The sequence below is a fragment of the Neovison vison genome, chromosome 8 (genome assembly GCF_020171115.1).
Source record: "Neovison vison isolate M4711 chromosome 8, ASM_NN_V1, whole genome shotgun sequence".
Lineage (NCBI taxonomy): Eukaryota > Metazoa > Chordata > Mammalia > Carnivora > Mustelidae > Neogale > Neogale vison.
Window position 1 is genome coordinate 25227446 of NC_058098.1, and position 13258 is coordinate 25240703.

Consider the following 13258-nt stretch of genomic DNA (forward strand, 5'->3'; position numbering starts at 1 on the left):
GGGATGGGGAGAGGGCGGCTAGAAGCTGAGAAAAGAGAGGAGACCCTTGTCCTCATGGCACACAGGAGCTGGGCTATAAGGAAATCCCTCTGATAGCGTGAAGCCTGATGGCTCTGACCTTGTTGCTTCCAAGACTGGATCCCCTTCACAGGATGAGGAGTGGTGGGGGAAACTGAGGCAAGAGGAATCAGCCAAATGGAGCCCAGAACCAAGGCAGTGAGAACTGAGTAAAATCCCCTCCTGTCCATCGGTAGGGTCCTCAGTGGTGTCTGACGTATTTCGTTCATGAGCTGAACCATCCTCCGTCAGGTCGTAGGTGACAGAGGCAACGGCCAGGTGCCCCTGGCGTGGTCACGGAGGGAAGAACCACCCAGACCCTGAGGGAGGGCCCTTCTTGGAGACTCACCCCAACTGCAGGGAAACTGGAATCTTTTATTGAAAGTTTCAAGTGCGCAGTGTGGAGTCTGGCATGGGGTCTGAGAGGCCTCAGTCCCCAGGGTGACCTGCTTCCCTCTTCAGGGATGGACCGTAGGACCGATCGTGGATGGGACTTTTGCCAAACAAGTCTCTGGCTGGTTCCTTTCTCGGGGTGTGGGGGGAGGCAGGTGGGAAGAGGTATGGGAAGCAGGGGGGGAACCTGTTGTAGGGGGCTGAAGGGACTCGGGGCTGGAGACTTGTGTTAGCAGAGCCCTTCCAGGGCAAGCTCTGGCTTCTTCTGGGGCTGCAGCAGCGTCCCTGCCCCTGTCTTTCAGGCACTCAGCACCAGAATGTCCTTGGAGGTCAAACAGAGAACCCAGTTAGTAGAGGCAATGGCTTCTGCTTACAGCCACCGTGGTCACCTGCCTGTGGACCAGGCAAGGCACATTTCTAGGAAGGAGCAAGTGCGAACAGTGGGGGTTTACTGGTTTTAAAGGGGTCCGAGGAGCACCCTGGCCATGTCATTAGCCTGCCCTGTGCAGGGGACCTTGGGCAAGATACTTCCCTTCCTGCCCCTCATCTCCTACTTCCCCCAAATAAGGGAAGCAAGCTTGAGCCTCTGTCCACATTCTTCCAAAATCCACTTTTCCTAACTCAAAATATATACAACAAAGTAAATAATAAATTTAACCCATAGAACAAAGGACGTACTCTTAGTTTTGTATTGATATAAATAACTGGGTAGATAAATTAATGGAGGAGAAGGGATGGCTCTTCCTTGTAGCAAAATTTCAACTAATAAATGCAGAAGGAATGATCGAAATGGAAAGTCTCCATGAGAGAAACACCACAGCAATAACTCCTGCAGACAAGGGCCATTAAGGAATGCCAAAACGAGTGGGAGAAGGTGTGATGAGAACTAGGATATGTGGGTGGTTGTCTCCAAGTATCTCCTCGTGAGATATTTATTAGTTATGATGGGAAAAATAGTAACTTAACCAATAGTGAGGAAACTGGCAGGGACCATCTTAACCGCATGATCAAAGTCAGTATCCCCAGGAACAAGACATTGACATTGCAAGCCCCCCAGACAGTGCACCGAGAAGGGCATGGCATCACGCCAGTGGCCTTCTTCTTGTCAAAAATACGTAACCTCAGTCTCGTTGTGAGAAAACATCGGTCAAATCCAAGTTGGAGGACATCTCACACAATGGGCCAGACTCATCAGAAATGTCAAAGGCATGAAACACAAGGAGAATTTAGGACCTGTCCCATGTTAGAGGGCAATGTCCCAGATTTGGATTGACAATCAAGTGCCAAGTGGGATCCTGGATCCTGAACCAGACCAAGGACGGTGGTGGGAAAACCATTGAGGAAGGTCTGTAGGTGAGTTCACAGTTTTCTATCAACGTGAACTTCCTGGTTTTGATCATTATATTGTGGTTATAGGTGATGTTAGCATTAGGGAAAACTGAGTGAAAAGTATTCTCAAACTCTATGTGGTATTTTTGCAACTCTTCTGTAAGTCTAAAATTGCTTTAAAATGAGAAGTTAAAGGTCTAGACCCATACAATTACAGCAGTAATAACGAGAGAAGGGGGGTGGAGAAGAAGGAGGAGAAGGCGCCTGGGTATCTCAGTTGGTTGAGCACCTGACTTGGTTTCAGCTCTGGTCATGATCTCAGGGTCATGAGATGAGCCCTGTGTCAGGCTCCATGCTCAGCGAGGAGTCTGCTTGGGACTCTCTCTCCCTCTGTCCCTCCCCCATACCCACATACTCTCTCTAAAATAAAGAAATAAATCTTTAAAAAGAAGGAGGAGGAGGAGGAGAAGAAAGTAGCTATCAATTACAAAGGTTGTACAAGACCAAGTCTGGGCTAGGTCTTTTTTTTTTTTTTTTAGGTTTATTTAAGTAATCTCTACACCTAGTGTGGGGCTTGAACTCACGACCCCGAGATCAAAAGTCACATGCTCCACCCACTGAGCCAGCCAGGTAGCCCAAAGCTGGGTCTCTCTTTATTTATTTATTTTTAAAGATTTTATTTATTTATTTGACAGACAGAGATCACAAGTAGGCAGAGAGGCAGGCAGAGAGAGATGAGGAAGCAGACTCCCCACTGAGCAGAAAGCCCGATTCGGGGCTCAATCCCAGGACCCTGGGATCATGACCTGAGTGGAAGGCAGCGGCTTAACCCACTGAGCCACCCAGGCGCCCCTGGGTCTCTCTTTAAATCAGTGGTCCTACACCTTTCAGACCCAACAACCCTATTTACATTTTATCACAGGTATTTGTGCTTTATTATTATTTTATTATTCTTTATTATTCTGAAATGAAATTCATAATCTATATAATCTACTTATATCCCTTGCAAAACTATAAAGAAGAAATAAAAGGTAATATATGAGATATGCAATAATATGTATTTGATGTGAAATACTCAAGCCTGATTATTTAGGAAAGAAAAAAATCAGCCCCACAAATTAAAAAAAGGCCTTTTGGCTGGGGGGAGGCTGGCAATACAACCCCAGTCGAGAACCACCGGCTGGAGTTGTGTCCCTTATTCCAGCACAAAATCCACTTCTCACTAGCTGGGTGACCTTGGGCAAGTGGCCTACCCTTTCTGATATACTGACTATAAGGCATTTTACACATAGAATCTCACTGTATCCTAAAAGCAGCCCTATGGAGGTACTATGATTAACCCCTTTTACAGAGGGGGGAAACTGAGCCCCAGAGACATTAAGTGACTTGCCCGGGGTCACCCAGCTGGATCAGGATTGGAACCCAGGCCCTACTGAGCAAAGTCATGCTTAAAAATAAAACCCCAGAAAAATCAGAATGAACACCAGCAAAATGCTCTAAGTAGTCATTTCTAGGTTGCAAATGTATCTAAGAGGATAAATATGTTTGTTTAATCTTTTTCGTATTTTCCAAGTTTCAGATAATGAGCATATGTGGTTTTTGTCGTGTCAAAAAAAGACCTCCTACAACTGAATTTCAAGGCACCTACCATGATTATAATTAGCAATAATTTCAGGAATATCTGTCCAAAAGCCCATCTTCCCACTCACGAGCTGTGCATGGGTCAGGACTGTCCATTTTAGTCACTGCTGTATTCCCACCCCCTTGCACATCGTCTGGCACTCTGTAGATGCTCAATAACAATTTTTCCAGTGAACTATATTGCACTTCTACTGTGGGCAAGCCCCTTCCTGCTCTGAGCCTCAGTATTCCCATCTGCAAGCTGGGGGCAATGACATCTCTCCTGGGGATGAAATGAGATGGTGGATGGGGAGGGTTTCATTGAGGGGTTCTTCACCTTTGTTTCTTGTTCCCATAGACCCATCCTTTGAAGGAAGAGGCCTCCGTTGCCCCACCTTTCCCCTCCCTTCTCTTCTTCCTCCCAACTCCTGGGCATGGAGCAGAGGGCAGAACAGAGTTCTCTCCTTACCTCCAAGACGTCAATGTCTGCATTGCTGAAGTCGATGTTTAGGATTTTGGGGAGAGGGACACCAGAGCCCAGCACAGCTGTGAAAAGAAACACCACCACCCCGATGGTCAGGCATAGTCAGTGTGGCTAAGAGGCATTAGCTTTATAGGAGGGCACCAGGATTTTCAAGGAGATGAGCCGTTTCTTTTCCATCTCTAGGCCTTTGTCTTTGCAGGTGATCCTGCCCAGAGCACACGCCCTCACCCTTGCCTGCCTGCCGAGTTCTGAGCCTCCCCCGAGACACTGCTTGGACGTCAGCTCTTCTGTGAGGTTTCCCCATCCCAGGCCAAGCAACATTTGGCTCCTGCCGCTCCCTTGAACCACCCCCCACTATACAGAAATCACAGGATATGAATTCTCTCTTTTCCCATCTGTCACCTCTACCCAGACTATGAGTTTTTTGCAGGCCAGGACTGTGTCCCCGGCATCACCCAGCTCTGGGCTGGGCACAGAGGAGAGGACAGATATTTGCTGAATGGAGGCAAGGAAGGATATACACGGAGTCCTGACATGTGACCGTCCTGGGACATACTGTTTGCTTTTAGATTCATGCTGATTCCTGTTCTGGGAAGGAAGGAAAGGAAGGGTGTGGTGGGGGGGGGAGGGGACTAGATTAAGTGAAGTTCAACAGATTCCTGCCTGCAGCAGGACTTTTCAGAGAGCTAAGGACATGGCGAACCTACCCCAGGGCAGTGTATTCAGAATTTTCCAAACTTGCTTGGCCATGGAACACTCTTCTTAAGAGCACCTCTTAGGACTAATTTTTCACGGAACCCACTTTGAGAATCATGGTCCTAATCCAGTCTCTCACTTTTGAGATGGTAAGTTGCATGACAGTGAAATCGAGAGACTTGCTGCCAAGTTCACACCACCTCTTGGTGACCAAGCCTGGGTTAGAGTCTTCACTTCTTGCCTCAAGGGTCCGTCCAGCCCATCCTCGCTCCTGACATCCCTGGCTTTGGAGACCAGGGCCTTCCTGGAATTGACATCCAGACTCCTCTGGTGAGTTTCCAGGATAAAGGCCTGCTGGACACAGAGAGCTCCCCAGATGAAGCCCTGCAGAGCAGCCCTTCTCCATCCTCCACAAAGGGGAAGAGGGGAGAAGGAAGTTGGGGCCAGGTTGGAGGAGGCCTTAGGGGTGTGGTTTCCAATTACAACAGGTTCAGCTCTCACAGCCTCCAGTGGCCCCACAGCTCCAGTAACTTCCTGGTAATATCCCCAAGGCACCACAGAGTGGAGGAATCATGCTCCTTCCTTTTGTTCTATGAAGCAGAAAACCCTGTCACTGATCACCTGGCTGCCGAGGGGCCAGATTCTGGGTTAGGAGGCTGGGAGACTGGTAAGAACAATTTCAGCTTTATCTGTACTGACTGAACTTTTTACAATAATAACATATTCACATAGTCCCTATAGAAATAAAATTAAATACACAATTAAAAATCAACCAGGGCCATCATGCTGTGAATATACCTACCAATACTAAATTTGCACCTAACAAGGCTTAAGCAGGTAAATTTTCATGTGATGTGTATTTTACCCCAACTCAAAATAAACACACAACAAAGAATCAGGAAATATCTTGGACTTTTTTTTTTTTTTTTTAAATGGAGAAAAAAGAATTTAGAAGTAACTCTAACCAGATACTGAGATGAATTGCCTCTGGGAGGTGAGGTGTTACTTTCTAAACTGTTCCGGACTTTGGAAAACGTACGCACATATAATTTTCATAGGTAATCAGAATTTTACATAGATAATGAGAAAAACAAAACTATCAGCCAAATAAGGAAGAAGGAGGAGGAGCAGGAGAAGAAGGAGAAAGAGAACAGAGCAGAAGCAGCAAATAAGGAAGCTGCTGGGGACCCAGGGGCAACATTTGCATTCAGAGGGTTAAATACATAAGCTTAGGATGCTGTTCTCAGAAAGACAGTTGAGGCAGAATGGCTATGTGTCAAATATTTCCAGCAAACCAGCAGCTTCCGGGCCCCCGAGCCACACCCCCCCTACAGAGGCATGGCCATAGCTCTCACCGTTCATGGCGGGCAGAAACGCCAGGTCAAAGATCTTCTCCACCAGCACCTCCAGGAGGCCAACCTGCAGGGAACAAGGAAAACTCAACCCTTGCAGCAGTTCACTTGGATCCCCAAGGGCTCCTTGAGGCCCTGCCCTGAGGCCCAAGCAGGAGGCACAGGGTTGCTCTGGGAGAATCTGGGAGCTGCCATGACTCCAGAACCACCGAGTTGGACAGCCACAAGGCACATCAGTCGGCCTGGTGTCTGTGCGGTTAGGAGAGGGCCCAGAGCAGGGCCAGTGCTGGTCCAAGGCTCGTGGTGAGGCAGGGACTGGGGGAGGCCCAAGGCCTGTAGTCTATGGTGATGTCACGCAGGGCCCTGGGGGCTGTGTCACCAACACTCCAGGTTCCCATCCAGCTCAGCCTCTGTGGGCCTCTGGGAAGTCTTTCTGACCTCTCAGACCCTCAGCTTCCTCAGCTGTAAAATGGGCCAACAAGCCCCACTTGAAGGAGGCAGCCAGGATTACAGGCAGATCAGCTGAAATGCTCTGTCCTGACTTTTCATGTGTGTGTGTGTGCATCTCAATGTCTCTAAGCCTCGGTTTCCACAGCTGAAAACGGGTGTGACGAGCCCTTCCTCGGTAGGCTGTAAAAGCCAAATGTAAACTCCTCTATGTAAAGTATGAGCCTTGGCGAGAACCACACGGTAGGACCGTGGCAAGCGCACGGGACTCTTATCCCAGTGCCGTGACCTTGGACATGCTGCCCAACTTCTTTCTGCATTTGGCTGCCTTATGTGGAAAATGGGATAATAACTGTACCCAAATCGGAAGTTTGTCGTGAGGATTAAATGAGAGAAGTTGTTTGAACAAAGGAAAACAAAAGCTTAATTGGGTACCCCGTGCCCGCATCTGTTGTCCCCAAACTATTCTCTAATTTCACACTGTGGGAGCTGCTTCTTCTGCTTGGAGTCTGGAGATTCCAGTTCTGGTCCCCACTGTGTCCCAACCAGCTGCCAAGCATGTCGCTGCCCATGCCCAGGCCCCAGTTCCTCCACTTATGAAATGACGCTGGTGACACCCAACTGCACGGGTTGGAGCAGCTGGGGTTGCAAATAGGAAGAAGGCAACACAATGGGTACTTGAGTTTTCTCTGCACAAGTGGAAATCTCACCCCAGCTCGTTCTGAAAAGCGGGCATTGCTTAGTCATCAATTTGTAAAAGAAAAGGGAGGCATGTCTGGAGACTTTGGTGGTGTGTGTGTGTTGGGGGGGGGACCCAAGAATCAACAAAGAAATGAGGAGACAGGACCAGATCCTGGAATCTGGGCATCTCAGATTAGAAAGGCAGCGCTCCGGAGCTCGGAGGTAAAATGGTGGCTAGAAATAAACCCAGACCTGTTTGCTGAGGCTCAGAGTGGGTTAGGTGGCTCGAGATTACATGGGAGTCAGTGGCAAAGCCAACCCCTGCTTCCAGAAAGGCAGGGGTCACACAGGACAAGGCAGTCCCGTAGGACACCACTTCCCCAGCTGGAAGTGGAGGGATCGGGGCCAAGTGGCCTCCACGGAAGTGGTGGGTTACAATGGGACAGCCTCACTGGCAGAGCTGAAGCTCTGCACTTCCCCGGCTGTGTGGGCCTCCATTTCCCCACCTGTAAATGAGGCCTGCCAGAGATGATGCCAATGCTTTCACATTCACCACCTCCCTGGGCCCTGGCCAGCCACACGGGGTGGGGGACCATTCCCAGAAGACCTTGACCTGGGGCCTGAGCTTGGTACTTACATCAAAGTTGCCTACGTTTGAGGTTCTGAGGTTGAGGTGAGTCCTGCCAAGAAAGCAAACAGCCCGTTAGAAGGAGCAATTGCCTGAGAGTCGTAAGAGGCTGTATTTCAATAAACTCTAAGAAGCCCCTCCACCAGCATCCTCACAAAGGCATCCCGGGATCCCCAGGAGACATAAATAAGAACAGTGTTGAAGTCCAGGGAGTGAGCACCAACTGTATGCCAGACATGGTGCCTGGGCTTTTCTACCATACACGGTAGCCCCCTTCCCCGAGGTCTCGTTGTCCACGGGCTCAGTGGCCTATGCTCAGCTGTGGTCTGGAGGAGATGATCCCCCTTCTGACTTATTATCAGAAGGTCCTACGTCATTCACCTGCCTTCAACTCATCACGTGGGCATTTTATCGTCTCACATCATCCCAAGAAGAAGGGTGAGTATAGGGGCGCCTGGGTGGCTCAGTCAGTTAAGTGTCTGACTCTTGATTGTGGCTCAGGTCACGATCTCAGGGTGGTGAGATCGGGCCCCATGCTGGGCGCCACACTGAGCCTGGAGCCTGCTTGCCCCTCTCCCTCTGCTCCTCCCCCAGTTTGTGCTGTCTCTTTCTCAAATAAATAAATGAATAAAATCTTAAAAAAAAAAAAAAAGAAGGGTGAGTGTAGTACAGTATTTTGAAAGAGAGACCATTTACATAACTTATACTACAATATATTATTATAATTGTTTTATTTTATTTATGGGTTATTGTTGTTACTCTCCTGCTGTGCCTAATTTATAAATTGTTATCACAAGTATGTGTGCCTAGCACACACGTGTAGCTGGGACGTGGTACTCCCTGTGCTTTCAGCAGCAGCCACTGGGGGTCTTGGAGCTTATCTCCCACGGATCAGAAGGGACGGCTGTACATCGGGCTCAAATCATAGTTGTGACTCCTACTGGCTGTGTGTCCCTGACCTGTGACACCTATCGGCTGTGTTTCACCCCTCTGCAAAGAGAGCAGCTGCCAGGACTGAATGAACAATCCAGGTAGAGCCCGCGCAGGCCATGCACCCAGGAGTGATTGTCCCCACCTGTCTTGATCCTTTCTGCCAGCCCCTGGGGGAGGAACCTCAGGCTCCGGGGGACCCTGCCATGTCTACAGAGCTCGGGAGGCAAAGTCCAGGACTCGTGCCCCGAGATGCGTTCTTGGCTGCTGCACCATTCTGAGGAGGGGGCCTGAGGCCGGGGTTCGAAGTCTCTCTCTGCACCATGAGGGTCTCTGTCTCGCTGCACTTGAATCTCACCTGCAAAGTGACAGTCCCACCTGAGGGAGGCCAGACCAGACTTGCCTGGGCCAGAGCCACTGGAGCCGCTGCACATTTTCAGCACAGAAACCAGGGCCGACTTCCACTCCTGCTCCTCCTTCCCCCTCGGCCACTCCATCCATAGGACCTGAGCTTTTCCCTGACCTTCCAAGTTTGCCTGCCCTGCTCTCACTGCCTGAGGCCCCCGCTGGCCCCTTCTCCCCATCCAGGCCTCAGGTCAGCATCACCTCCTTAGAGACACTTGGATGCTTCTGGATTCATGTCATATTCCGAGAAATTCCCACTAATGGGCTTGATAAGTATTTGTTGTAAGGAGAACAAGTTACAATGAACTAGGCACGTGTACACACACACTCCTACTGGCTGGAGACAATTGTACACACACTCTCATCCGTCTTGAAGTAGGAATCATAATAGTACTTACTGCCGTAGGCTGAGGTCAGGGATGAAATGAATTGGGACCCACTTAGGGCTTAATTCAATGCCTGGCCCAGAGAGAGCATCCAACAGGCAGGTAGCGGCTGTTCTCATGAGTGCTACGAGGTAGGGACTATTATCCCCATTTTCAGGTGAGCAAACTGAATTCCAGAGAGGGAGAGTCACTTGGCCCATGTCACACAGCCAGTCAGTGGTCACATTAGGATTGGAACTCATACTGCTTGGCTCCAAAGTGCGCGCTTGTAATGGAGCGGGGCGGCTCAAGACAGACCTGGGCTGGCCCAGAGCCCCTCTCTGTACCCACGGTGCGGCCCCGAGTCAGTAAAACGTCCTCTCTAAGCCTAGTTGTCTGTCTCCTCTTTAAGATGGGAGAATAGGAGCCTCGACTCTACAAGGCCATTGCAAGGCTGAACAAGGTCATGCATATTAATACCTCGTGCAAAGCCTGGAACGTCATCCTCACGCCCATCACTGTTATTGTTATTGGCATTGTAGTTGTTGTTGGCCGTGGGTCCTCTCTCTGAAGCTCACGGCATCACCTGCCCTGCCCAGCTCGCACCAGTGGCCTTGGCCGTCATAGCCCAGTTTCACCCCTGCAGCCTCTGGGATGGACCCAGCCCTGACAGCCATGCAAGTGGACCTCCAGTGTCCTCCCAGGGGTCCCTTCAGGAGCTGGCTCCAGGCAGGGCAGCACCAAAGAGGCCTTTCTGAGCAGCAGGAGCCCAAGTCCACAAACCCTCTTACTTGTCCAGCTTGGTGTCAATCATGAGCTTATCTCCCTCCACGGAAAACATGGCCAAGAGTTCTGTGTCCTGGAAGAAAGGGGGTGACAATGAGGCGCTGCTGGCAGCGGGGGCTGTGTGTGCGGGGTGACCACTAGGTGCTGCATTACACAGGGTGTCTCTCCCCCAAGGTCTTGGTCAAACCTCCCTTTATTAGCCAAGACCCCAGTTACGCTGCCTACAGGATGGATATCCCCACTCTGGAGGGAAGGGGTTGGGAATAATAAATTGTCTACATTCACCAACAAGTGTGTTGCTTTCAAGTAAGTCAGCAGGGCTGAGTGAACGTTGGACAGAAAGACCAGACTCGCAGGGAGCAGCGATCCCTTGGCTGGTGGGGGTGTCTGAGTTGTCTCGGGGTGAGGGTGCTGTAGCCTATGAACCCTGCTCCAGATGAGCCACTGTAGGGGACTGGGCATCATGAATGTCAAGCACAAGTGCCCCACCCCCATTCCCGGCAGAGGGCATGAAAGGTCCAGACTCAACCCCTCTCTGGCAGAGTCTTGGTCATAGGAATGTTCCTCTTTACTTCCCTGCTTCCCCCACCAAATAATAAAATAAAATAAAATAAATGTAAAAGAAAATAAATTGGTCTTGTGGGAAAAAGGAAGCTCTAACACATCCAGGTGATGTTATTGCTAGCAACGATAGTAACAAAAATTAGGATGGAGGAGGACTGGATGCTCTGGGTGTGTATGGCAGGGACCTGCATGGACATGCAAAATCATCCTATCCATACATGAACTGAGGCCTGAAGGGTATATAGGATTTGACCAGGTGAAAAAGAAGGCGTGAGGGTGATCCAGGCACTGGGAAGGGTATGTGCAAAAGCCCCGGGGCAAGAAAGAGGTTGGCATTAGAGGGAAGAGAGAAGGCTAGAGAGCAAGGAGGTAAGAGGAATGCAGGAGACTGGAGTGAGAAGGGGCCAGACCAGGCAGGGCTAGCAGGCTGGAAAGAAGTCATGGCTGCATCCCGGAATCACGGGGGAGTCATGGCAGGGCTCTGAACTGGATCATATGACATTTGGGATTTGATGGAAAATTTTCCACACAGCAGGGCCTAACCAACAAGGGGCAGCCATCTCCACTCCCTGAGTGAGAAACAGCCCTTTTAATCTGGCATCTGTTGATGCCCAGAAATGACCCTCAGCATGCCCTGGCTTGGCATACTCCTGCTGAGAATGCCCATTTAATGGATTAGAGGTGGCCCATTTGGTCTTGAGCCCTGGTAGACGAGCCTGAGAAGACACAGCAAATGGGACAGAAGCCTAAGTGTCTGAATCTTAAGCTTTAGCCATCAAGGGGAAAGTGGTACTTAACACAGCGCATTGCTTCAACAAATATTTACTGAGCACCTACTATGTGCGGGACCCTGTGCTAGGCTCTGAGGATCCTGTAGTGAAGAAGACAATGCGCATCTCTGCCCAACAGTAAACTAAAAAACACATTATATGGTGTCAGGTTAAGTCCATGAACCACATAAAACAAGGGAGGCAGAGAGAAAGAGAGAGAGGGAAGCCAGGGGTGGGGACATTTTAAACAACTGGTCTTGGGAAGACCTCTCTGGGAAGGTGACATTTGAGTAGAGACCTAAAGGAAATGAGGAAGTGAGTCATGCAAACACCTGGGGCAAGAGCATTGCAAGCAGCAGATAAAACAGCATATGCAAAGGCCCTGGGGTGGAACTCCACCTGGCATGTTGGTGAAAGAGGGAAAGAGAGAGGAGCTGAAGGGTAACCAGGGGATGATCTAGAAGAACTCTGTGGGTCATTGTTAGGGAATGGGCTTTTGTTTCAGGATTGAAAGGGAAAGTTTTGCCAAAATGAGCCACATGGTTTTAAGAGGATTCCTCTCTATGAGATAACTGGAAGTTACTGTATTTGTATGTGGGTCCCAGGGACATGAGAACCAGCACCACCTGCCTTGGTTCCTCTTTCTTCATCATCTAGTAGAAAGCATAACCCAGAGTAGGTGCTCAGCACAAATTGCTGAATGCATGAATTGCCACCTGGGAAGGAACACTTACAGTTTTCCAGGTACCACTCTGAGCATCTTACTAATGCCTGCTGCCACCCCCACAAAGTAAAGGAGAAAATGAAGAACGGACAGAGGGAGTGATCCAACTAAAGTCATAGCTACAAGTACTAAAGACTGGATTTGAATCAGCTCATCTGGCCCCATGTAGGGCTTGTAGTCACTTTAGTTGGTCCGTGGGGATTTGAAGGGGTCTAGGGACTTCAGAAGACCATGGCGTCCCCCACCCCATCACCGATACTTACCACATCGATGAGGCAGATAGTGGTCTCGACGTCATTGGGCTGGGAGACCATGACCTCAGAGGTGGCGAACACCTTCACCAGTGCCTCATCCTTCTGCAATGTCACTGAAGGTGGGTTTGGCACCTGGATCCTGATGGTGAGTGGGAAGGACTCAGGGTACTGCTGGAACACCTGGGGGTGGACACCAGGCCAGAGTCAGTGGAGCCCTGGAGAGTTGTGGTTCCAGTGGGCCATCAACCAACCACTAAATATATGGCCCAGGGTCTCAGACTGGGCATCTTCCAATCCAACAGCATTGCTCAAGCCCTACAAACCACATGCGGGGGCTCTGACCTGCTGCTGGGTTTGGGGAGGGGGCTGCTCTTTCTGTGCCTTTTGCATAGGGTCAATGGGAGAATTAAAAAGTGGGGGGGGGTGACAGCAAGTCTTTGAGCTCAATGCCTAATGCCTGGAAATGCTCAGAACCTGCTGTTGAGCAAGCTGAGTTCACTAGGACATTCACGATTGAATCGAGTCATCGTAACAACTCCATGGGGTATTTTTTTCTCCATGTTATAGATTAAAAAAACGAAACAAAACTGAGGCTCAAGCAAATGGTCTAAGGTCAGCAGGAGAGCTGAGGCTCCAGCCCAGGTCTACGCCTCTCAGAAGTCCAGGGTCTCCCTCCCCTCCTGCTCTTCTGGATGCCCCACCTGGAATGGGAAAGCCACAGTTCAGGGTGCCTCGAAGGGAAGTTCCAGAGCAGGACACAGACTACCTGGATT

General features: G+C 49.9%; 1 protein-coding gene across 1 annotated transcript in view; it reads right to left on the reverse strand.

Moving 5' to 3' along the window:
* Positions 1-576: 576 nt before the first annotated feature.
* The window catches only part of BPIFB4 (BPI fold containing family B member 4), a 28531-nt gene continuing 15849 nt past the window's right edge, over positions 577-13258 (reverse strand). The window contains exons 12-17 of the mRNA XM_044262336.1: positions 12495-12665; positions 10179-10246; positions 7697-7739; positions 5935-5998; positions 3869-3945; positions 577-772 (exon numbers count right to left, since the gene is read on the reverse strand). Of these exons, the coding sequence (XP_044118271.1) occupies positions 749-772; positions 3869-3945; positions 5935-5998; positions 7697-7739; positions 10179-10246; positions 12495-12665 (447 nt within the window). The 3' untranslated portion in view covers positions 577-748. The remainder of the gene's footprint in view (positions 773-3868; positions 3946-5934; positions 5999-7696; positions 7740-10178; positions 10247-12494; positions 12666-13258) is intronic.